Source organism: Dermacentor albipictus, chromosome 3 (assembly GCF_038994185.2).
Source record: "Dermacentor albipictus isolate Rhodes 1998 colony chromosome 3, USDA_Dalb.pri_finalv2, whole genome shotgun sequence".
In the NCBI taxonomy this organism is placed as follows: domain Eukaryota; kingdom Metazoa; phylum Arthropoda; class Arachnida; order Ixodida; family Ixodidae; genus Dermacentor; species Dermacentor albipictus.
In genome coordinates, this window is record NC_091823.1 from 185,512,809 (window position 1) to 185,536,991 (window position 24,183).

General features: G+C 44.6%; 1 protein-coding gene across 50 annotated transcripts in view; it reads right to left on the minus strand.

Annotated features, from left to right (window-relative positions):
• The window catches only part of LOC139057671 (collagen alpha-1(I) chain-like), a 309,476-nt gene that overhangs the window by 35,797 nt on the left and 249,496 nt on the right, over positions 1 to 24,183 (minus strand). For 13 of the 50 annotated variants that reach the window (XM_070536341.1, XM_070536339.1, XM_070536338.1 and 10 more), the window contains 42 exons: positions 23,922 to 23,996; positions 23,525 to 23,599; positions 23,129 to 23,203; positions 22,728 to 22,814; positions 22,332 to 22,406; positions 21,931 to 22,005; positions 21,535 to 21,609; positions 21,134 to 21,208; positions 20,738 to 20,812; positions 20,339 to 20,413; positions 19,943 to 20,017; positions 19,542 to 19,616; positions 19,145 to 19,219; positions 18,749 to 18,823; positions 18,348 to 18,422; positions 17,952 to 18,026; positions 17,551 to 17,625; positions 17,155 to 17,229; positions 16,754 to 16,813; positions 16,358 to 16,432; positions 15,957 to 16,031; positions 15,560 to 15,634; positions 15,164 to 15,238; positions 14,766 to 14,840; positions 14,373 to 14,447; positions 13,972 to 14,046; positions 13,576 to 13,650; positions 13,175 to 13,249; positions 12,779 to 12,853; positions 12,378 to 12,464; positions 11,982 to 12,056; positions 11,583 to 11,657; positions 11,187 to 11,261; positions 10,791 to 10,865; positions 10,395 to 10,469; positions 9,604 to 9,678; positions 9,211 to 9,285; positions 8,814 to 8,888; positions 8,072 to 8,146; positions 7,679 to 7,753; positions 6,888 to 6,962; positions 6,495 to 6,569 (listed from right to left, as the gene is read on the minus strand). In XM_070536341.1, the coding sequence (XP_070392442.1) occupies positions 6,495 to 6,569; positions 6,888 to 6,962; positions 7,679 to 7,753; positions 8,072 to 8,146; positions 8,814 to 8,888; positions 9,211 to 9,285; positions 9,604 to 9,678; positions 10,395 to 10,469; positions 10,791 to 10,865; positions 11,187 to 11,261; positions 11,583 to 11,657; positions 11,982 to 12,056; positions 12,378 to 12,464; positions 12,779 to 12,853; positions 13,175 to 13,249; positions 13,576 to 13,650; positions 13,972 to 14,046; positions 14,373 to 14,447; positions 14,766 to 14,840; positions 15,164 to 15,238; positions 15,560 to 15,634; positions 15,957 to 16,031; positions 16,358 to 16,432; positions 16,754 to 16,813; positions 17,155 to 17,229; positions 17,551 to 17,625; positions 17,952 to 18,026; positions 18,348 to 18,422; positions 18,749 to 18,823; positions 19,145 to 19,219; positions 19,542 to 19,616; positions 19,943 to 20,017; positions 20,339 to 20,413; positions 20,738 to 20,812; positions 21,134 to 21,208; positions 21,535 to 21,609; positions 21,931 to 22,005; positions 22,332 to 22,406; positions 22,728 to 22,814; positions 23,129 to 23,203; positions 23,525 to 23,599; positions 23,922 to 23,996 (3,159 nt within the window). Of the gene's footprint in view, positions 1 to 6,494; positions 6,570 to 6,887; positions 6,963 to 7,678; positions 7,754 to 8,071; positions 8,147 to 8,813; positions 8,889 to 9,210; positions 9,298 to 9,603; positions 9,679 to 10,394; positions 10,470 to 10,790; positions 10,866 to 11,186; positions 11,262 to 11,582; positions 11,658 to 11,981; positions 12,057 to 12,377; positions 12,465 to 12,778; positions 12,854 to 13,174; positions 13,250 to 13,575; positions 13,651 to 13,971; positions 14,047 to 14,372; positions 14,448 to 14,765; positions 14,841 to 15,163; positions 15,239 to 15,559; positions 15,635 to 15,956; positions 16,032 to 16,357; positions 16,433 to 16,753; positions 16,814 to 17,154; positions 17,230 to 17,550; positions 17,626 to 17,951; positions 18,027 to 18,347; positions 18,423 to 18,748; positions 18,824 to 19,144; positions 19,220 to 19,541; positions 19,617 to 19,942; positions 20,018 to 20,338; positions 20,414 to 20,737; positions 20,813 to 21,133; positions 21,209 to 21,534; positions 21,610 to 21,930; positions 22,006 to 22,331; positions 22,407 to 22,727; positions 22,815 to 23,128; positions 23,204 to 23,524; positions 23,600 to 23,921; positions 23,997 to 24,183 lie in introns of all 50 variants that reach the window. The other 37 variants (XM_070536322.1, XM_070536325.1, XM_070536326.1 and 34 more) reach the window with 37 other exon arrangements.

The window sequence follows — 24,183 nt, forward strand, 5'->3', positions numbered from 1 at the left end:
ATAGTGGTTTGAATGACACGAAAGTTCAAATTTGCGAACTGAATGCAAAGATAAACAAAGTATCCAATGCACTAGATGGTATTCAGGAAAGAAAAGTCAGAATATATTCTCTTGAGGATACCATGCGGTTACAAGCCAAAAAAACTGGTCGAATACGAAAACAGGAGCAGACGCAACAATATTCTCGTTTTTGGTGTCGAAGAAAGTGCCTTTGAAACAGACAGTGATTTGAAAAAGTAGTCATGGAATAGGTATTTCCGGACAAGTTCGGCATCGAGGTAAAGAGGATAGAAAGAATACATCGCCTAGGCAGGACTAAAGACGGAAAAAGGAGGCCGGTTGTCATGAGACTCTATGACTTTAAGGAAAAGGAGCACGTGATGAAATACTGCTACAAACTGAAGGGATCTTCCTACTCAGTTAGCAATGACTATGCACCAGAAACGGTGGAAATTCGAAAGAAGTTATGGGAAAGTGCTGCTTCGGAAAGAGCTAATGGGGTGAAGGTTTCACTGATCCATGAAAAACTGAAAATAAAAGACAAATGGTACATTTGGGACCAAGCACGAGGACAGCGTCGGGAGATAGCGCGAAGCAGGGACAAAGCTGCCCGAAAATTGCACTGCTTCTCTGCAACTACTGCTTCTGAGGGCGCTTCTAATTCTAAGCAGCACGCATAGCTACGTCTTCTTTTGTTGGATGCACGGAGTATTGCAAATAAGATCACAGAACTTGAATCTATGTTACTCTCATAATCCACACGTTGTCATTATTCCAGAGACGTGGTTGAATAGCTTAGTTCCCAATGACTGTGTTGTTCCTCCAGGGTATAAAATATTCTGATGGGATAGGGGCTCAAGAGGTGGGGGCGTAGCTGTAGCTGTGAAATCATCATTTAGGGCAGAAAGAATAGACTGTAGTCTTTCAGAAGCAGTGTGGTGCAAAATCTTATTAAATGGCGTTGCGTTGGTAGTGGGAGGTATATACAGGACCCCTGCTACCACGCCTGAGTTCCTGGACGAATTATACACTTTTTTGTGCACTCAGTTGAATAATAATACAAGGCTAATAATGACTGGAGATTTTAACTTACCCCACATAAACTGGAAAACTCTCTCGCCCGGACATACGGAAGTTTCGAGTGCTGAAAAACTACTGGAAATTATGATTTATCATAATTTACGGCAAATTGTTGAAGAAAATACACGAGAAACTTTATATTCTAAGTCATTGTTAGACCTTGTGTTCCTATCTTGCAAAATAGCGGCTAATAGTTTGTCAGTTGAACCAGGAATATCGGACCACAAAGTGATATCTGTCGATATACCAATCGTTATACCCAGTCGCCGGCGGTTACCTGCTTTTAAACTTATAAACGACTACACACGGGCAGACGATACAACAATAGTAGATAACTTAAGTCTATCATTTAGTGAATTTGAACTTGCGTAATCTAGTGAATCTATAGAAGAATTGTGGCATCGTTTCAAGGGAATCGTCTAGCATTGCGTAGATAAATTTATTCCTACCCGCATGAAAAAAACAAAGCAGCATAGCCCATGGATAGCTCGAGAAATACACTTAAAACGCAGAATAAAACGATTACGCAAAAATAAACGAAACCCAGCCCAGGTGTCCAATTTGCGTGCTCAACTAAAATTAGCGTTACGGGAATCTAAGGAAAAGTACTTTAACATAACGCTTCCTGGGTTCCTGAGATCTTCACCACAAAAGTTTTGGATGCACTTAAGGGATAAAAAAGAAGAGATACACCAGATAAAACGCGGATCTCAAATGATCACGGAAAAGACGCAAATAGCAGACTGCTTCAACGTATTCTTCCAGTCAGTATTTACGAAGACGAGAACAGAGCAAGGAAACAATAAGCGCAGTGAATTGGGCGCCTGCGCAATGCGCCCACTAGAAATCCCTCAGGCTGGCATATTTCAGCAATTGCTTACGCTTGATGCCAAGAAAGCAAGCGGGCCAGACGGGATCCCAAGTGAATTTTTACGGCGATATGCTGAATGGGTGTCATTTTACGTAACCATAATCTTTAGAAAATCCTTGCAAACCAGTTCACTACCTCAAGATTGGCGTAGCTGTGTTGTGATTCCAGTTTTCAAGTCCGGCAGTCGAAATCAAATTAGGAACTATCGTCCCATATCGCTTACTTCTGTGACTTGTAAGCTTATAGAGCATGCAGTAGCAAAGCATATCATTCTTTTCCTTGAAGCCAATAGCTTTTTCCTTTCGTCACAACATGGATTTCGAAGCGGATTATCCACTATATCGCAAATCATTGAAACGGTTCATGATTTTTATCTAGCTTTGGATGCCTGCGAACAAATTGACGTCATCTGCATAGATTTCGCAAAGGCCTTTGATAAGGTACCGCATGGTAAATTGCTTTTTAAAATCCAGAACGCAGGTATTGCTCCAGACATTAGGGACTTTTAGCGCTTCCGGTATCCGGGAAAGCGCGGGCGGTTTTTCGGTTTAACGGGGGCGTAAAGGTGAGCGGCCCGATCTGTGGCGCCAGCTGGTGGCGCAAAGCTCAACCACACAACCACAGAGCTAATTACTGTATTCTGCTTAGCTGCTGGGGTAAATATTCGACAGTGGCGTAATCATGTTCACAATTACGCCGCTGCCAAAAATTTGCACGAGTGGCGAAGCAGGATATGGTGAGTTACTGCAGTTTTGGCAATGCGTTTGTCTGGTTGAGCTCTACAACACCAGGCGGCTTCACCGCTCACGTTTACGCCCCGACCATCCGGTAACCCGCCCAAACCGCTCCCGTTTACCGGATTAGCGTACAAGCTAAACGTCTCTATTGTGAACTGGATTGCAGCCTATTTGAGTGGTCATGTACAATCCGTCCGGATTGAAAACATCATGTCTAATCCACGAGAAGTATTGTCTGGGGTTCCACAAGGGTTGGTATTGGGGCCGCTATTGTTCTTGATTTACATCAATGATATTTCCAGTTTTCTGGAATCACCTGTTAAAATGAAACTTTTTGCCGACGATTGTTTGCTTTATACGACTGTGGCAGATAAATCCGACCAAAGGAAAATTAATCGGTACCTCCAAGATTTACATGACTGGTGCATAAAATGGGGAATGGAAATAAATTATTCGAAATCGACGTTTGCTCATATAACAAGAAAACTGTGCCTTCCTTTGACTATAAAATTGGTGATAATTCTTTGTTGCATGTACGTAGCTTTAGGTACTTAGGGGTGATCATTAATCATGACTTGTGCTGGCGCCTCCAAGTGGAGGAGGTCTGCTCTAGGGCTTACAGGAAACTGTTCTTCTTGAGAAAAAAGCTGCAGCATGCACGAACACATTTGAAGCTCATTGCGTACAAAACATTTGTTCGCCCTGTTTTGTAGTACGCCTCCCCAGGGTGGAGCCCTCACCAACTCTACTTGCGAGATAAACTCGAAAAAATTCAGAGAACCGCGGTGCGTTTTGTTAGTTCGCGTTATCGGAGAGCCGATTCTGTAACAGACATGTTGAAATGTTGTGACTTGGAACTGCTAGAAACACGACGAGAAAAACAACGAATGAAATTATTTTTCCAGATAACCAGGAATCAAAAAAGAATAAACAAAGAAACATACATTCGCCCTTTAAAACACAGTGCGCGTTTAAACCACACTGCTAGTGTACAGCCTTATAAAACACGCCTTGATGGTTTTGAATACTCGTTCTTTCCTTAGTCTATTAATATTTGGAATGGCCTTCCGGACTGCACTGTAACAGCACAAAATGTTAACGAATTTTGTAGTCTATTAGAATTGTATTACAGGTAACGGGATAATTGAAACTTGATCATGCTAATTGTTATTCTGTGTATATTCGTTCATCCTGCCTGTAATTTGTGTTTGACAATGATGTATAACGTTGTATTGTCAATGTTGAAATTTAAATTTTTATTTTTTTCCTCTCCTGTAATGGCCCTCAAGTGAGGGCTCCAGTATTCCTAAATAAAAAAAAAATAATAATTAAACTACTCCAGGCTAAGAGAAAGGTGCTTTCACAGCATTTTCTGATGAGCATTTTTCAGGCCCTTGAGCTGTCATATGTAGGTACAATCTTGCATTTTCAAACATACATGTTCATGTGCATTGGTATTCACCAGCACTTTGTTCTATCCATTGAGTGGACACACTGAAAAACTTCCCTACCTTCAGTGTTTAGTTGTTCTCTGTAAAGTCTGCAAGTCAAGGCTGGCATTGTTGAAATAAATGCTGGAATGCCCAGAGTTGGATGCAACAAGCTCTTTCTCTCTCCCTCTCGCTATGTGCGTGTGTGTGTGCCCTCAGTGTTACACAGAATTACAAATGGAGGAGGCAGTGCATAACATCATAATATACGTACAAAGAATACAGTGCTTGAGTCCTCATTGCTGTTATGCAACAAAACTGCTCATAATTATACAATATATGCTACAATATGCTTGACGCCCTTGACACGCCGGCTAACACGCGTGGGTTGACAGACCGGGTGGAAGGTGAGGGGTGGCCCTGGCTTTGACCTTATACACAGCGTTCCTATAGTCTCAATTTGACACGCTAACACACCTGCCCTCGTTTCCGCACCCGCCCGCTTCACACCCCCTCCCCTTTAGAAGAACCCCACCTATATATACTGTGGCGAGGAAAGCGTACGTTGCCTTGAAGAAGACAAGTCCACTTGTCGAAACGTTGGGTCCTGCATTCACCTTGTTCACGTTTTGCTCATCGTCTTGAGTTTCCATCTCCCGCATTCCCCATCTTTTCCCTTGTTTCAATTATGTGGCGTCATGGCTCTCAAAATCATCAGGTACCCCTGCTTTTAAATTTTTGTCTAAGCACAATTCAGCAGAATATTAAAGCTGATTGGATAAGAACATGGCTCTGATAGTAAGATTGGTACTGAATGTAGCTGGACTTTTATTTCTGTAATACTGGATTTGAACTTCAACAAGAGGAATTATGCATGTTTTTTCATCCCATCACCTAATCTGAGACCATGGGCTGAAATGTGATGCAATAGTTTAAGAGGACGTCTTGTTGGGCGAGTTGGTCACAATTCATCTTGGCTACTAGGCGCGAAAACACACGCGACACAAGGAAGGAGATGGGACAGAGCGCCACTTACAACTGCTTTTATTCGGAGGCACACCGCACACTTATATACCCGTCTTAGACGCAAGGACCACAATCACATCAAGATTCATATGGAAGCGCGCTGGTTAAATACTTCTTTTCAGCCATATATAAAGATATTGACGGGTCGCTGACGCACATGCTTCCTTTCTTTCCGATAAAGAAAGCTTCAATCACTTCCAGAGCTTTTTGATCTTTACGTTTTGCCAGAATTCGCGCCCCTGCAAAACATGGCTCACAAGAGCGTGATGGGCAGGACTTAATGTGCTTGGGAATGTTTGGCCCTTCTTTATCTTGCTCTACATTTCTCTCATGTTCCCTAATTCGGTCGTTAACGCAGCACCCCGTTTGCCCTATGTAGGAGCGGCCGCATGAGAGGGAGATTTCGTACACAACGCCTCCGTTGCACTTCATAAACGGTCGCGCATGCTTGATGCCGCATCCATTTTTATCGTTTCGTATTTTTTCTATACGAGAACAAAGGCTTCCTAGCGTTCGGAGGGCTGAAAACACAAGTGGCACCCCTTGCCTGCTAGCAACCTTCTTTAAATTGTGGGCCATCTTGTGTACATAGGGCACCACCACAGGCCTCACCACCTAATCTCGACGGGGATCTTCCCCAGCTCTCACAGCCGCACTCTTCATTTTTTGTAGCAGGCTTTCAGCGACTGCCATCACAATCGTGTCAGGGAATCCAGCTGAAGACAGCCTGGTCAATTGGGTCTGGAAGCTAAGCTGCATCTTGTGAGGGCACGATATTCCGAGGGCGGATCGCAGGCAAAGTGAAGCTGTCCCCCGTTTTATTAATTTCCAATGGGCTGAGTCGTATGGCAGAAGCCCTTTCTTTGCACGAGGTGCATATGCCCAAAAAACGCGATCCGTACAAAACTCAATATTTATATCTAGAAACTGTAGGTGGTTCCCCTCAGGCACTTCAATAGTGAATTGCAAGCAATTTCCATGTTGTCGGAATATGGATAAAATGTCATGCACGTTCTCTTCGAAGTTCAAACTTCCGTCCTTACTACAAAATATGAAAAAATCATCCACGTATCTAGACACTTTTAAAACGTGCCTAGCCAGTAAAACTTGATGTAAAACTTGATCAATTTGTGAGAGAAAAACATTACACAATACTGGCGCCACACAGGATCCTATACAAATGCCGGCTTTCAGCAGAAAAAACTGCTCGTCAAATGTTATAAAAGTCGATTGCAAGTAAAACTCTAAAAGGGTTGAAAAATCGTCAATGGAAATGTAAAGAGGAATACAGCAAGTTGATGTAAAACAAACATGTGGTCTGCGTCACAATGAAGCTGCCATCCCGCTTACCGGGACCCCTCATTCCAGGTGGTGGAAGGCCAGGTGGAGGTGCTGGACGAGGTGGACCGACTACTACAGAACCACCTGCAGGTGAAGCTCGTGTAAATTTCGGAGGCGATGTCTCTTGATTTAGATGATGGAGGAGCACAGCGATTCTTAGTACGCAAGTGAAACGATTATCGCTATATATTGAAAGGTGGTGTATTTGCAATTCTTAGAAATATGCTTTCACCCTTGATACAGAAATACCAGACAATACTCTTTCGTGCGTAAATAGCTTCGCATTGTTAGTTTAACAGGGCGCTGTGCGATTCGTCGATGTGAATTTACTGAGCAATGCAGCAAGCCGGTGTAAAGCACACATTTGGCTTGCGTCAGAATGAAGCATGCCATCTCGCTTACCGGGACCACTCATTCCAGGCGCTGGAAGGCCAGGTGGAGGTGCTGGACGTGGTGGCCCAAATGCGGCAGCACCAGCTGCATATGAAGCTCGTATAAATTTGGAAGGTGATGTTTTTTTATTTAGACAGTTGAACATTACATGAGCGATTGTTAGAACGCGAACAAAACGATTATCGCGAGATATTGAAAGGTGGTGCCTTTCCAATTCTTGGAAATATGCCTTTATAGTTGATACACAAATGCTAGACTACACTTGTTGTTGCGTAAATAGCTTCGCATCATTGAGTTTACAAGCGCGTAGGGCGATTAGTCAGCGCAAATGTAACAAGCAGTACAGCAAGTTGACGTCAACTACACATGTGGTCAGCGTTACAATGAAGCTTGCCAACCCGCTTAACGGCACCCCTCATTCTAGGTGGTGGAAGGCCAGGTGCAGGTGCTAAGCGAGGCGGACCAACTACTTCAGCACCACCTGCTAGTGAAGCTCGCAAGAAGCTGTAAGGTGATGTCTCTTTATTTAGATGGTGGAGGAGAACGACAGCGATTGGTAGAACGCAAACGAAATGATTAGCGTGATATATTAAAAGGCGGCGTCTTTCAAATCTTTTGAAATCTGCCTTTATCGTGGATCCAGAAATGCAAGACTAATTTGCGCTACGTAAACAGCTTCGCATCGTTGAGTTCAAATGGGCGTTGCGCAATTGGTCAATGCAAATGTAAAGAGGAATACAGCAAGGTGACGTAAAATAAACATGTGGTCTGCGTCACAATGAAACTGCCATCCCGCTTACCGGGACCCCTCATTCCAGGTGGTGGAAGGCCAGGTGGAGGTGCTGGACGAGGTGGACCGACTACTACAGAACCACCTGCAGGTGAAGCTCGTGTAAATTTCGGAGGCGATGTCTCTTGATTTAGATGATGGAGGAGCACAGCGATTCTTAGTACGCAAGTGAAACGATTATCGCTATGTATTGAAAGGTGGTGTATTTGCAATTCTCAGAAATATGCTTTCACCCTTGATACAGAAATACCAGACAATACTCTTTCGTGCGTAAATAGCTTCGCAATGTTAGTTTAACAGGGCGCTGTGCGATTCATCGATGTGAATTTACTGAGCAATACAGCAAGTCGATGTAAAGCACACATGTGGCTTGCGTAAGAATGAAGCATGCCATCTCGCTTACCGGGACCACTCATTCCAGGCACTGCAATGCCAGGTGGAAGTGCTGGACGGGGTGGCACAACTGCGGCAGCACCACCTGCATATGAAGTTCGTATAATGTTCGAAGGTGATGCTCCTTGATTTAGATGGTGAAGCAGCACATGAGCGATTCTTAGAACGCAAACGAAACGATCATCGCTATTCATTGAAAGGCGGTGCTCTTGCAATTAGAAATGTGCTTTATCGTTGATACCGGAATACCAGACAATAGTTTTTCGTGCGTAAATAGCTTGGCATCGTTTAGCGTAAAACGGTGCTGCGCAATTGGTGAATGGGAATCTAATGAGCAATACAGTAACTCCTAGTAAAGCACATATGCGGTCGGCATCACAATGAAATATGCCACTGCGCTTACCGGGACCACTCATTCGAGGTGGTGGAAGGCCAGGTGGAAGTGCTGAATGGGGAGGACCGACTACTTCAGCACCACCTCCCAGTGAAGCTCGTACAAAGTTTGAAGTTGATGTCTCCTAATTTACGTATTGGAACATTACACCAGCAATTGCGAGAACGCAAACTAAACGATTATCGTTACCCTTGATACAGTAAGACCAGACAATACTCTTTCGTGCGTAAATGGCTTCCCATTGTTAGGTTACAGGGCGCTTTGCAATTCGCTCAAGTGAATTTAATCAGCAATACAGCAAGCTGATGTAAAGAACACATGTGGTTTGCGTTAGAATGAAGCATGCGATACCGCTTACTGGGACCACTCGTTCCAGGCGCTGGAAGGCCAGGTGGAGGTGCTGGACGCGGTGGCCCAAATGCGGCAGCACCAGCTGCATATGAAGCTCGTATAAATTTGGAAGGTGATGTTTTTTTATTTAGACAGTTGAACATTACATGAGCGATTGTTAGAACGCGAACAAAACGATTATCGCGAGATATTGAAAGGTGGTGCCTTTCCAATTCTTGGAAATATGCCTTTATGGTTTATAAAGAAATGCAAGACAGTACTTTTTCCTGCGTAAATAGCTTCGCGGCATTGTGTTTAGAAGGGCGTAACGCAATTGGTCAATACTGATGTAATGAGTACTACAGCAAGTTTATGTTAAGAAGAGATGTGGTTTGCGTCAGAACGAAGCATGCCATCTCGCTTACCGGGACCACTCATTCGAGGTGGTGGAAGGCCAGGTGGAGGTGGTGGACGGGGCGGCACAACCACTGCGGCACCACCTGCATGTGAAGCTCGTATAATGTTCGAAGGTGATTCTCGTTGATTTAGATGGTGAAGCAGCACATGAGCGATTCTTAGAACGCAAACAAAACGATCATCGGTATTTATTGAAAGGCGGTGCTCTTGCAATTAGAAATGTGCTTTATCGTTGATACCGAAATACCAGACAATAGTTTTTCGTGCGTAAATAGCTTGGCATCGTTTAGCGTAAAAGGGTGCTGCGCAATTGCTCAATGTGAATCTAATGAGCAATACAGCAAGTCGATGTAAAGCACACATGTGGCTTGCGTAAGAATGAAGCATGCCATCTCGCTTACCGGGACCACTCATTCCAGGCACTGCAATGCCAGGTGGAGGTGGGGGACGGGGCGGCACAACCACTGCGGCACCACCTGCATGTGAAGCTCGTATAATGTTCGAAGGTGATGCTCGTTGATTTAGATGGTGAAGCAGCACATGAGCGATTCTTAGAACGCAAACAAAACGATCATCGGTATTTATTGAAAGGCGGTGCTCTTGCAATTAGAAATGTGCTTTATCGTTGATACCGAAATACCAGACAATAGTTTTTCGTGCGTAAATAGCTTGGCATCGTTTAGCGTAAAAGGGTGCTGCGCAATTGCTCAATGTGAATCTAATGAGCAATACAGTAACTCGATGTAGAGCACACATGCGGTCTGCGTCACAATGAAATATGCCACCGCGCTTACCAAGGCCACTCATTCGAGGTGGTGGAAGGCCAGGTGGAAGTGCTGAATGGGGAGGACCGACTATTTCACCCCCACCTCCCAGTGAAGCTCGTACTAAGTTCGAAGGTGATGTCTCCTAATTTTAGATATGGGAACATTACATCAGCAATTGCTAGAAGGCAAACGAAGCGATTATCGCGACATACTGTAAGGCGGTGTATTTGCAATTCTTTGAAATATGCTTTTACCCTTGATACAGAAATACCAGACAATGCTCTTTCGTGCGTAAATGGCTTCTCAACGTTAGGTTAACAGGACCCTTAGCGGTTCGCTCATGTGAATCTAATCAGCAATACACGCAAGCTAATCTAAAGCAAATATGTGGTTTGCGTTAGAATGAAGCATGCGATACCGCTTACCGGGACCACTCATTCCAGGCACTGCAAAACCAGGTGGAGGTGCTGGACGCGGTGGCCCAACTGCAGCAGCACCACCTGCATATGAAGCTCGTATAAATTTGGAAGGTAAAGTTTTTTTATTTAGACAGTGGAACATTACATGAGCAATTGTTAGAACACGAACGAAACGATTATCGCGATATATTAAAAGGCGGTGCCTTTCCAATTCTTGGAAATAGGGCTTTATAGCTGAGAAAGAAATGCAAGATTGTACTTTTTTTGCATAAATAGCTTCGGATCATTGAGTTTACAAGGGCGTAGCGCAAGTCCTCAATGCGAATGTAACGAGCAATACAGCAAGTTGATGTCAAGTACACATGTACTCATCGTTACAATGAAGGCTGCCATCCCGCTTACCGGGACCACTCATTCTAGGTGGTGGAATGCCTGGCGCAGGTGCGGGAGGGGGCGGACCAACTACTACAGCACCACCTGCAAATGAAGCTCCTATAAGGTTCTGAGGTGATGTCTCTTGATTTAAATGGTGGAGGAGAACATCAGCGATTGTTAGAACGCAAACGAAATGATTATCGTGATATATTAAAAGGCGGTGTGTTTCAAATTTTTAGACATATACCTTTACCGCTGATACAAAACTCACAACACTAATTTTTGCTACGGAAAGAGCTTCGTATGGTTGAGTTTAAATTGGCGAATCGTAATTGTTCAATGAAAATGGAAAGAGCAGTACAGCAGGTTGATGTAAAATACACATGTGGTCTTCGTCACAATGAAGCATGCCATTCCGCTTACCGGGACCCCTCATTCGAGGTGGTGGAAGGCCAGGTGCAGGTGCAGGACGGGGCGCACTAACCATTTCAGCACCACCTGCAAGTGAAGCTCGTCTAAAGTTCGGAGGTGATGTCTCTTGATCTAAACGGTGGAGCAGATCATCACCGATTCTTACTATGCAAGCGAAACGATTATCGCTATATAATGAAAGCTGCTGTATTTACAATTCTTAGTAATATGCCTTTACCCTTTATACAAAAATACCAGGGAGCACTCTTTCGTGCGTAAAGAGCTTCGCATTGTTAGGTTACCAGGGCGCTGTGCAATTCGTCGTTGTGAATCTGCTGAGCAATACAGCAAGTTGATGTAAAGCACACATATACTTTGCGTCAGAACGAAGCATGCCATCTCGCTTACCAGGACCACTCATTCGAGGTGGTGGAAGGCCAGGTGGAGGTGGTGGACGGGGTGGCCCAGCTGCGGCGGCACCACCTGCATATGAAGCTCGTATAAATCTCGAAGGCGATGTTTTTTTATTTAGATAGCGGAACATTTAGTATTACATAATCGATTGTTAGAACGCGAACAAAACGATTATCGCGATATATTGAAAGGCGGTACCTTTCCAATTATTGGAAATATGCCTTTACAGTTGATACAGAAATGCAAGACTACTTTTTGTTGCGCAAATAGCTTAGCATCGAGTTTACATGGGCCTAGCGCAATTGGTCAATGCAAATGTAAAGAGCAGTACAGCAAGTTGATGTAAAATACACTTGTGGTCAGCGTTACAAGGAATTATGCCATCCCGCTTACCAGGACCACTCATTCTAGTTGGTGGAAGGCCAGGTGCAGGTGCTGGACGGGGCGGACCAACCACTACAGCACCACCTGCAAGTGAAGCTCGTGTAAAGTTCGGAGGTGATGTCTCTTGATCTAGATGGTGGAGGAGATCATCAGCGATTCTTAGTGCGCAAGAGAAACGATTATCGCTATATATTGAAAGCTGCTGTATTTACAATACTTAGTAATATGCCTTTACCCTTCATACAGAAATACCAGACAGCACTTTTTCGCGCGTAGAGAGCTTCGCGTTGTCAGGTTACCAGGGCGCTGTGCAATTCGTCGTTATGAATCTACTGAGAAATACAGCAAGTTGATGTAAAGCACACATGTGCTTTGCGTCAGAACGAAGCATGCCATCTCGCTTACCGGGACCACTCATTCTAGGTGGTGGAAGGCCAGGTGGAGGTGGTGGACGGGGTGGCCCAACTGCGGCGGCACCACCTGCATATGAAGCTCGTATGAATTTGGAAGGTGATGTTTTTTTATTTAGATAGCGGAACATTTACTATTACATAATCGATTGTTAGAACGCGAACCAAACGATTATCGCGATATTTTGAAAGGCGGTACCTTTCCAATTATTGGAAATATGCCTTTATATTTGATACAGAAATGCAAGACTGTACTTTTTGTGGCGCTAATAGCTTGGCATCGAGATTACATGGGCCTAGCGAAATTTGTCAATGCAAATGTAAAGAGCAGTACAGCAAGTTGATGTAAAATACACATGTGGTCAGCGTTGCAATGAATCATGCCATCCCGCTTACCGAGACCACTCATTCTAGGTGGTGGAAGGCCAGGTGCAGGTGCTGGACGGGGCGGACCAACCATTTCAGCACCACCTGCAAGTGAAGCTCGTGTAAAGTTCGGAGGTGATGTCTCTTGATCTAAGTGGTGGAGCAGATCATCACCGATTCTTACTATGCAAGCGAAACGATTATCGCTATATATTGAAAGCTGCTGTATTTACAATTCTTAGTAATATGCCTTTACCCTTTATACAGAAATACCAGAGAGCACTTTTTCGTGCGTAAAGAGCTTCGCATTGTTAGGTTACCAGGGCGCTGTGCAATTCGTCGTTGTGAATCTGCTGAGCAATACAGCATGTTGATGTAAAGCACACATATACTTTGCGTCAGAACGAAGCATGCAATCTCGCTTACCGGGACCACTCATTCCAGGCGGTGGAAGGCCAGGTGGAGGTGGTGGACGGGGTGGCCCAACTGCGGCGGCACCACCTGCATATGAAGCTCGTATGAATTTGGAAGGTGATGTTTTTTTATTTAGATAGCGGAACATTTACTATTACATAATCGATTGTTAGAACGCGAACCAAACGATTATCGCGATATATTGAAAGGCGGTACCTTTCCAATTATTGGAAATATGCCTTTATAGTTGATACAGAAATGCAAGACTGTACTTTTTGTTGCGCTAATAGCTTGGCATCGAGATTACATGGGCCTAGCGCAATTTGTCAATGCAAATGTAAAGAGCAGTACAGCAAGTTGATGTAAAATACACTTGTGGTCAGCGTTACAATGAATCATGCCATCCCGCTTACCAAGACCACTCATTCTAGGTGGTGGAAGGCCAGGTGCAGGTGCTGGACGGGGCGGACCAACCACTTCAGCACCACCTGCAAGTGAAGCTCGTGTAAAGTTCGGAGGTGATGTCTCTTGATCTAGATGGTGGAGGAGATCATCAGCGATTCTTAGTGCGCAAGAGAAACGATTATCGCTATATATTGAAAGCTGCTGTATTTACAATACTTAGTAATATGCCTTTACCCTTTATACAGAAATACCAGACAGCACTTTTTCGCGCGTAGAGAGCTTCGCGTTGTCAGGTTACCAGGGCGCTGTGCAATTCGTCGTTATGAATCTGCTGAGCAATACAGCAAGTTGATGTAAAGCACACATGTGCTTTGCGTCAGAACGAAGCATGCCATCTCGCTTACCGGGACCACTCATTCTAGGTGGTGGAAAGCCAGGTGGAGGTGCTGGACGGGGTGGCCCAACAGCGGCAGCACCACCTGCATATGAAGCTCGTATAAATATCGAAGGCGATGTTTTTTTATTTAGATAGCGGAACATTTACTATTACATAATCGATTGTTAGAACGCGAACCAAACGATTATCGCGATATATTGAAAGGCGGTACCTTTACAATTATTGGAAATATGCCTTTATATTTGATACAGAAATGCAAGACTGTACTTTTTGTTGCGCTAATAGCTTGGCATCGAGATTACATGGGCCTAGCGCAATTTGTCAATGCAAATGTAAAGAGCAGTACAGCAAGTTGATGTAAAATACACTTGTGGTCAGCGTTACAATGAATCATGCCATCCCGCTTACCGAGACCACTCATTCTAGGTGGTGGAAGGCCAGGTGCAGGTGCTGGACGGGGCGGACCAACCACTTCAGCACTACCTGCAAGTGAAGCTCGTGTAAAGTTCGGAGGTGATGTCTCTTGATCTAGATGGTGGAGGAGATCAGCGATTCTTAGTGCGCAAGAGAAACGATTATCGCTATATATTGAAAGCTGCTGTATTTACAATACTTAGTAATATGCCTTTACCCTTTATACAGAAATACCAGACAGCACTTTTTCACGCGTAGAAAGCTTCACGTTGTCAGGTTACCAGGGCGCTGTGCAATTCGTCGTTATGAATCTGCTGAGCAATACAGCAAGTTGATGTAAAGCACACATGTGCTTTGCGTCAGAACGAAGCATGCCATCTCGCTTACCGGGACCACTCATTCTAGGTGGTGGAAGGCCAGGTGGAGGTGGTGGACGGGGTGGCCCAACAGCGGCAGCACCACCTGCATATGAAGCTCGTATAAATCTCGAAGGCGATTTTTTATATAGATAGCGGAACATTTACTATTACATAATCGATTGTTAGAACGCGAACCGAACGATTATCGCGATATATTGAAAGGCGGTACCTTTCCAATTATTGGAAATATGCCTTTATATTTGATACAGAAATGCAAGAAAGCACTATTTGTTGCGCTAATAGCTTGGCATCGAGATTACATGGGCCTAGCGCAATTGGTCAATGCAAATGTAAAGAGCAGTATAGCAAGTTGATGTAAAACACACATGTGGTCAGCGTTGCAATGAATCATGTCATCCCGCTTACCGAGACCACTCATTCTAGGTGGTGGAAGGCCAGGTTCAGGTGCTGGACGGGGCGGACCAACCATTTCAGCACCACCTGCAAGTGAAGCTCGTGTAAAGTTCGGAGGTGATGTCTCTTGATCTAAATGGTGGAGCAGATCATCACCGATTCTTACTATGCAAGCGAAACGATTATTGCTATATATTGAAAGCTGCTGTATTTACAATTCTTAGTAATATGCCTTTACCCTTTGTACAAAAATACCAGAGAGCACTCTTTCGCGCGTAAAGAGTTTCGCATTGTTAGGTTACCAGGGCGCTGTGCAATTCGTCGTTATGAATCTGCTGAGCAATACAGCAAGTTGATGTAAAGCACACATGTGCTTTGCGCCAGAACGAAGCATGCCATCTCGCTTACCGGGACCACTCATTCCAGGTGGTGGAAGGCCAGGTGGAGGTGCTGGTCTTGGTGGCCCAACTGCGGCAGCACCACCTGCATATGAAGCTCGTATAAATCTTGAAGGCAATGGTTCTTTATTTAGATAGCGGAACATTAGATGAGCGATTGTTAGAACGCGAGCGAAACGATTATCGCGATATATTGAAAGGCGCTGTTCTTGCAATTTTCGGAAATATGCCTTTATCGTTGATAAAGAAATGCAAGATAGTACTTCTTGCTGCGTAAAAAGCTCCGCGTCCTTGAGTTTAGAAGGGCGAAGCGTGATTGGTCAATACGAATGTAATGAGTAAGACAGCAAGTTCATGTCAAGTAGAGATGTGGTTTACGTCAGAACGAAGCATGCCATCTCGCTTACCGGGACCACTCATTCTAGGTGGTGGAAGGCCAGGTGGAGGTGCAGGACGGGGTGGCCCAACAGCGGCAGCACCACCTGCATATGAAGCTCGTATAAATCTCGAAGGCGATGTTTTTTTATTTAGATAGCGGAACATTTACTATTACATAATCGATTGTTAGAACGCGAACCGAACGATTATCGCGATATATTGAAAGGCGGTACCTTTCCAATTATTGGAAATATGCCTTTATATTTGATACAGAAATGCAAGAAAGCACTTTTTGTTGCGCTAATAGCTTGGCATCGAGATTACATGGGCCTAGCGCAATTGGTCAATGCAAATGTAAAGAGCAGTACAGCAAGTTGATGTAAAATACACATGTGGTCAGCGTTGCAATGAATCATGCCATCCCGCTTACCGAGACCACTCATTCTAGGTGGTGGAAGGCCAGGTGCAGGTGCTGGACGGGGCGGACCAACCATTTCAGCACCACCTGCAAGTGAAGCTCGTGTAAAGTTCGGAGGTGATGTCTCTTGATCTAAATGGTGGAGCAGATCATCACCGATTCTTACTATGCAAGCGAAACGATTATCGCTATATATTGAAAGCTGCTGTATTTACAACTCTTGGTAATATGCCTTTACTCTTTATACAGAAATACCAGAGAGCACTTTTTCGTGCGTAAAGAGCTTCGCATTGTTAGGTTACCAGGGCGCTGTGCAATTCGTGGTTGTGAATCTGCTGAGCAATAAAGCAAGTTGATGCAAAGCACACATATACTTTGCGTCAGAACGAGGCATGCCATCTCGCTTACCGGGACCACTCATTCCAGGCGGTGGAAGGCCAGGTGGAGGTGGTGGACGGGGTGGCCCAACTGCGGCGGCACCACATGCATATGAAGCTCGTATGAATTTGGAAGGTGATGTTTTTTTATTTAGATAGCGGAACATTTACCATTATATAATCGATTGTTAGAACGCGAACAAAACGATTATCGCGATATATTGAAAGGCGGTACCTTTCCAATTATTGGAAATATGCCTTTATAATTGATACAGAAATGCAAGACTGTACTTTTTGTTGCGCAAATAGCTTGGCATCGAGTTTACATGAGCCTAGCGCAATTGGTCAATGCAATTGTAAAGAGCAGTACAGCAAGTTGATGTAAAATACACTTGTGGTCAGTGTTACAATGAATCATGCCATCCCGCTTACCAGGACCACTCATTCTAGGTGGTGGAAGGCCAGGTGCAGGTGCTGGACGGGGCGGACCAACCACTTCAGCACCACCTGCAAGTGAAGCTCGTGTAAAGTTCGGAGGTGATGTCTCTTGATCTAGATGGTGGAGGAGATGATCAGCGATTCTTAGTGCGCAAGAGAAAAGATTATCGCTATATATTGAAAGCTGCTGTATTTACAATACTTAGTAATATGCCTTTACCCTTTATACAGAAATACCAGACAGCACTTTTTCGCGCGTAGAGAGCTTCGCGTTGTCAGGTTACCAGGGCGCTGTGCAATTCGTCGTTATGAATCTGCTGAGCAATACAGCAAGTTGATGTAAAGCACACATGTGCTTTGCGTCAGAACGAAGCATGCCATCTCGCTTACCGGGACCACTCATTCCAGGCGGTGGAAGGCCAGGTGGAGGTGGTGGACGGGGTGGCCCAACAGCGGCAGCACCACCTGCATATGAAGCTCGTATGAATTTGGAAGGTGATGTTTTTTTATTTAGATAGCGGAACATTTACCATTTTATAATCGATTGTTAGAACGCGAACCGAACGATTATCGCGATATATTGATAGGCTTTACCTTTCCAATTATTGGAAATATGCCTTTATATTTGATACAGAAATGCAAGAAAGCACTTTTTGTTGGGCTAATAGCTTGGCATCGAGATTACATGGGCCTAGCGCAATTGGTCAATGCAAATGTAAAAAGCAGTACAGCAAGTTGATGTAAAACACACATGTGGTCAGCGTTGCAATGAATCATGTCATCCCGCTTACCGAGACCACTCATTCTAGGTGGTGGAAGGCCAGGTTCAGGTGCTGGACGGGGCGGACCAACCATTTCAGCACCACCTGCAAGTGAAGCTCGTGTAAAGTTCGGAGGTGATGTCTCTTGATCTAAATGGTGGAGCAGATCATCACCGATTCTTACTATGCAAGCGAAACGATTATTGCTATATATTGAAAGCTGCTGTATTTACAATTCTTAGTAATATGCCTTTACCCTTTATACAAAAATACCAGAGAGCACTCTTTCGTGCGTAAAGAGCTTCGCATTGTTAGGTTACCAGGGCGCTGTGCAATTCGTCGTTGTGAATCTGCTGAGCAATACAGCAAGTTGATGTAAAGCACACATGTGCTTTGCGTCAGAACGAAGCATGCCATCTCGCTTACCGGGACCACTCATTCCAGGCGGTGGAAGGCCAGGTGGAGGTGGTGGACGGGGTGGCCCAACTGCGGCGGCACCACCTGCATATGAAGCTCGTATGAATTTGGAAGGTGATGTTTTTTTATTTAGATAGCGGAACATTTACCATTTTATAATCGATTGTTAGAACGCGAACAAAACGATTATCGCGATATATTGAAAGGCGGTACCTTTCCAATTATTGGAAATATGCCTTTATAGTTGATACAGAAATGCAAGACTGTACTTTTTGTTGCGCAAATAGCTTGACGTCGACTTTACATGAGCCTAGCGCAATTGGTCAATGCAAATGTAAAGAGCGGTACAGCAAGTTTATGTAAAATACACTTGTGGTCAGCGTTACAATGAATCATGCCATCCCGCTTACCAGGACCACTCATTCTAGGTGGTGGAAGGCCAGGTGCAGGTGCTGGACGGGGCGGACCAACCACTTCAGCACCACCTGCAAGTGAAGCTCGTGTAAAGTTCGGAGGTGATGTCTCTTGATCTAGATGGTAGAGGAGATCATCAGCGATTCTTAGTGCGCAAGAGAAACGATTATCGCTGTATATTGAAAGCTGCTGTATTTACAATACTTAGTAATATGCCTTTACCCTTTATACAGAAATACCAGACAGCACTTTTTCGCGCGTAGAGAGCTTCGCGTTGTCAGGTTACCAGAGCGCTGTGCAATTCATCGTTATGAATCTACTGAGCAATACAGCAAGTTGATGTAAAGCACACATGTGCTTTGCGCCAGAACGAAGCATGCCATCTCGCTTACCGGGACCACTCATTCCAGGTGGTGGAAGGCCAGGTGGAGGTGCTGGTCTTGGTGGCCCAACTGCGGCAGCACCACCTGCATATGAAGCTCGTATAAATCTTGAAGGCAATGGTTCTTTATTTAGATAGCGGAACATTAGATGAGCGATTGTTAGAACGCGAGCGAAACGATTATCGCGATATATTGAAAGGCGCTGTTCTTGCAATTTTCGGAAATATGCCTTTATCGTTGATAAAGAAATGCAAGATAGTACTTCTTGCTGCGTAAAAAGCTCCGCGTCCTTGAGTTTAGAAGGGCGAAGCGTGATTGGTCAATACGAATGTAATGAGTAAGACAGCAAGTTCATGTCAAGTAGAGATGTGGTTTACGTCAGAACGAAGCATGCCATCTCGCTTACCGGGACCACTCATTCTAGGTGGTGGAAGGCCAGGTGGAGGTGCAGGACGGGGTGGCCCAACAGCGGCAGCACCACCTGCATATGAAGCTCGTATAAATCTCGAAGGCGATGTTTTTTTATTTACATAGCGGAACATTTACTATTACATAATCGATTGTTAGAACGCGAACCGAACGATTATCGCGATATATTGAAAGGCGGTACCTTTCCAATTATTGGAAATATGCCTTTATATTTGATACAGAAATGCAAGAAAGCACTTTTTGTTGCGCTAATAGCTTGGCATCGAGATTACATGGGCCTAGCGCAATTTGTCAATGCAAATGTAAAGAGCAGTACAGCAAGTTGATGTAAAATACACTTGTGGTCAGCGTTACAATGAATCATGCCATCCCGCTTACCAAGACCACTCATTCTAGGTGGTGGAAGGCCAGGTGCAGGTGCTGGACGGGGCGGACCAACCACTTCAGCACCACCTGCAAGTGAAGCTCGTCTAAAGTTCGGAGGTGATGTCTCTTGATCTAAACGGTGGAGCAGATCATCACCGATTCTTACTATGCAAGCGAAACGATTATCGCTATATAATGAAAGCTGCTGTATTTAGAATTCTTAGTAATATGCCTTTACCCTTTATACAAAAATACCAGGGAGCACTCTTTCGTGCGTAAAGAGCTTCGCATTGTTAGGTTACCAGGGCGCTGTGCAATTCGTCGTTGTGAATCTGCTGAGCAATACAGCAAGTTGATGTAAAGCACACATATACTTTGCGTCAGAACGAAGCATGCCATCTCGCTTACCAGGACCACTCATTCGAGGTGGTGGAAGGCCAGGTGGAGGTGGTGGACGGGGTGGCCCAGCTGCGGCGGCACCACCTGCATATGAAGCTCGTATAAATCTCGAAGGCGATGTTTTTTTATTTAGATAGCGGAACATTTAGTATTACATAATCGATTGTTAGAACGCGAACAAAACGATTATCGCGATATATTGAAAGGCGGTACCTTTCCAATTATTGGAAATATGCCTTTACAGTTGATACAGAAATGCAAGACTACTTTTTGTTGCGCAAATAGCTTAGCATCGAGTTTACATGGGCCTAGCGCAATTGGTCAATGCAAATGTAAAGAGCAGTACAGCAAGTTGATGTAAAATACACATGTGGTCAGCGTTGCAATGAATCATGCCATCCCGCTTACCGAGACCACTCATTCTAGGTGGTGGAAGGCCAGGTGCAGGTGCTGGACGGGGCGGACCAACCATTTCAGCACCACCTGCAAGTGAAGCTCGTGTAAAGTTCGGAGGTGATGTCTCTTGATCTAAATGGTGGAGCAGATCATCACCGATTCTTACTATGCAAGCGAAACGATTATCGCTATATATTGAAAGCTGCTGTATTTACAACTCTTGGTAATATGCCTTTACTCTTTATACAGAAATACCAGAGAGCACTTTTTCGTGCGTAAAGAGCTTCGCATTGTTAGGTTACCAGGGCGCTGTGCAATTCGTCGTTGTGAATCTGCTGAGCAATAAAGCAAGTTGATGCAAAGCACACATATACTTTGCGTCAGAACGAAGCATGCCATCTCGCTTACCGGGACCACTCATTCCAGGCGGTGGAAGGCCAGGTGGAGGTGGTGGACGGGGTGGCCCAACTGCGGCGGCACCACCTGCATATGAAGCTCGTATGAATTTGGAAGGTGATGTTTTTTTATTTAGATAGCGGAACATTTACCATTATATAATCGATTGTTAGAACGCGAACAAAACGATTATCGCGATATATTGAAAGGCGGTACCTTTCCAATTATTGGAAATATGCCTTTATAATTGATACAGAAATGCAAGACTGTACTTTTTGTTGCGCAAATAGCTTGGCATCGAGTTTACATGAGCCTAGCGCAATTGGTCAATGCAATTGTAAAGAGCAGTACAGCAAGTTGATGTAAAATACACTTGTGGTCAGTGTTACAATGAATCATGCCATCCCGCTTACCAGGACCACTCATTCTAGGTGGTGGAAGGCCAGGTGCAGGTGCTGGACGGGGCGGACCAACCACTTCAGCACCACCTGCAAGTGAAGCTCGTGTAAAGTTCGGAGGTGATGTCTCTTGATCTAGATGGTGGAGGAGATGATCAGCGATTCTTAGTGCGCAAGAGAAAAGATTATCGCTATATATTGAAAGCTGCTGTATTTACAATACTTAGTAATATGCCTTTACCCTTTATACAGAAATACCAGACAGCACTTTTTCGCGCGTAGAGAGCTTCGCGTTGTCAGGTTACCAGGGCGCTGTGCAATTCGTCGTTATGAATCTGCTGAGCAATACAGCAAGTTGATGCAAAGCACACATATACTTTGCGTCAGAACGAAGCATGCCATCTCGCTTACCGGGACCACTCATTCCAGGCGGTGGAAGGCCAGGTGGAGGTGGTGGACGGGGTGGCCCAACTGCGGCGGCACCACCTGCATATGAAGCTCGTATGAATTTGGAAGGTGATGTTTTTTTATTTAGATAGCGGAACATTTACCATTTTATAATCGATTGTTAGAACGCGAACCGAACGATTATCGCGATATATTGATAGGCGGTACCTTTCCAATTATTGGAAATATGCCTTTATATTTGATACAGAAATGCAAGAAAGCACTTTTTGTTGCGCTAATAGCTTGGAATCGAGATTACATGGGCCTAGCGCAATTGGTCAATGCAAATGTAAAAAGCAGTACAGCAAGTTGATGTAAAACACACATGTGGTCAGCGTTGCAATGAATCATGTCATCCCGCTTACCGAGACCACTCATTCTAGGTGGTGGAAGGCCAGGTTCAGGTGCTGGACGGGGCGGACCAACCATTTCAGCACCACCTGCAAGTGAAGCTCGTGTAAAGTTCGGAGGTGATGTCTCTTGATCTAAATGGTGGAGCAGATCATCACCGATTCTTACTATGCAAGCGAAACGATTATTGCTATATATTGAAAGCTGCTGTATTTACAATTCTTAGTAATATGCCTTTACCCTTTATAAAAAAATACCAGAGAGCACTCTTTCGTGCGTAAAGAGCTTCGCATTGTTAGGTTACCAGGGCGCTGTGCAATTCGTCGTTGTGAATCTGCTGAGCAATACAGCAAGTTGATGTAAAGCACACATATACTTTGCGTCAGAACGAAGCATGCCATCTCGCTTACCAGGACCACTCATTCGAGGTGGTGGAAGGCCAGGTGGAGGTGGTGGACGGGGTGGCCCAACTGCGGCGGCACCACCTGCATATGAAGCTCGTATGAATTTGGAAGGTGATGTTTTTTTATTTAGATAGCGGAACATTTACCATTTTATAATCGATTGTTAGAACGCGAACAAAACGATTATCGCGATATATTGAAAGGCGGTACCTTTCCAATTATTGGAAATATGCCTTTATAGTTGATACAGAAATGCAAGACTGTACTTTTTGTTGCGCAAATAGCTTGACGTCGACTTTACATGAGCCTAGCGCAATTGGTCAATGCAAATGTAAGGAGCGGTACAGCAAGTTTATGTAAAATACACTTGTGGTCAGCGTTACAATGAATCATGCCATCCCGCTTACCAGGACCACTCATTCTAGGCGGTGGAAGGCCAGGTGCAGGTGCTGGACGGGGCGGACCAACCACTTCAGCACCACCTGCAAGTGAAGCTCGTGTAAAGTTCGGAGGTGATGTCTCTTGATCTAGATGGTGGAGGAGATCATCAGCGATTCTTAGTGCGCAAGAGAAAAGATTATCGGTATATATTGAAAGCTGCTGTATTTACAATACTTAGTAATATGCCTTTACCCTTTATACAAAAATACCAGACTGCACTTTTTCGCGCGTAGAGAGCTTCGCGTTGTCAGGTTACCAGAGCGCTGTGCAATTCATCGTTATGAATCTACTGAGCAATACAGCAAGCTGATGTAAAGCACACATGTGCTTTGCGCCAGAACGAAGCATGCCATCTCGCTTACCGGGACCACTCATTCCAGGTGGTGGAAGGCCAGGTGGAGGTGCTGGTCTTGGTGGCCAAACTGCGGCAGCACCACCTGCATATGAAGCTCGTATAAATTTTGAAGGCAATGGTTCTTTATTTAGATAGCGGAACATTAGATGAGCGATTGTTAGAACGCGAGCGAAACGATTATCGCGATATATTGAAAGGCGCTGTTCTTGCAATTTTCTGAAATATGCCTTTATCGTTGATAAAGAAATGCAAGATAGTACTTCTTGCTGCGTAAATAGCTCCGCGTCCTTGAGTTTAGAAGGCCGAAGCGCGATTGGTCAATACGAATGTAATGAGTAAGACAGCAAGTTCATGTCAAGTAGAGATGTGGTTTACGTCAGAACGAAGCATGCCATCTCGCTTACCGGGACCACTCATTCCAGGCGGTGGAAGGCCAGGTGGAGGTGCTGGACGGGGTGGCCCAACAGCGGCAGCACCACCTGCATATTAAGCTCGTATAAATCTCGAAGGCGACGTTTTTTTATTTAGATAGTGGAAAATTACATGAGCGATTTTAAAACGCGAGCGAAACAATTATCGCGATATATTGAAAGACGCTGTTCTTGCAATTCTTGGAAATATGCCCTTATCAGTGATAAAGAAATGCAAGATAGTATTTTTGCTGCG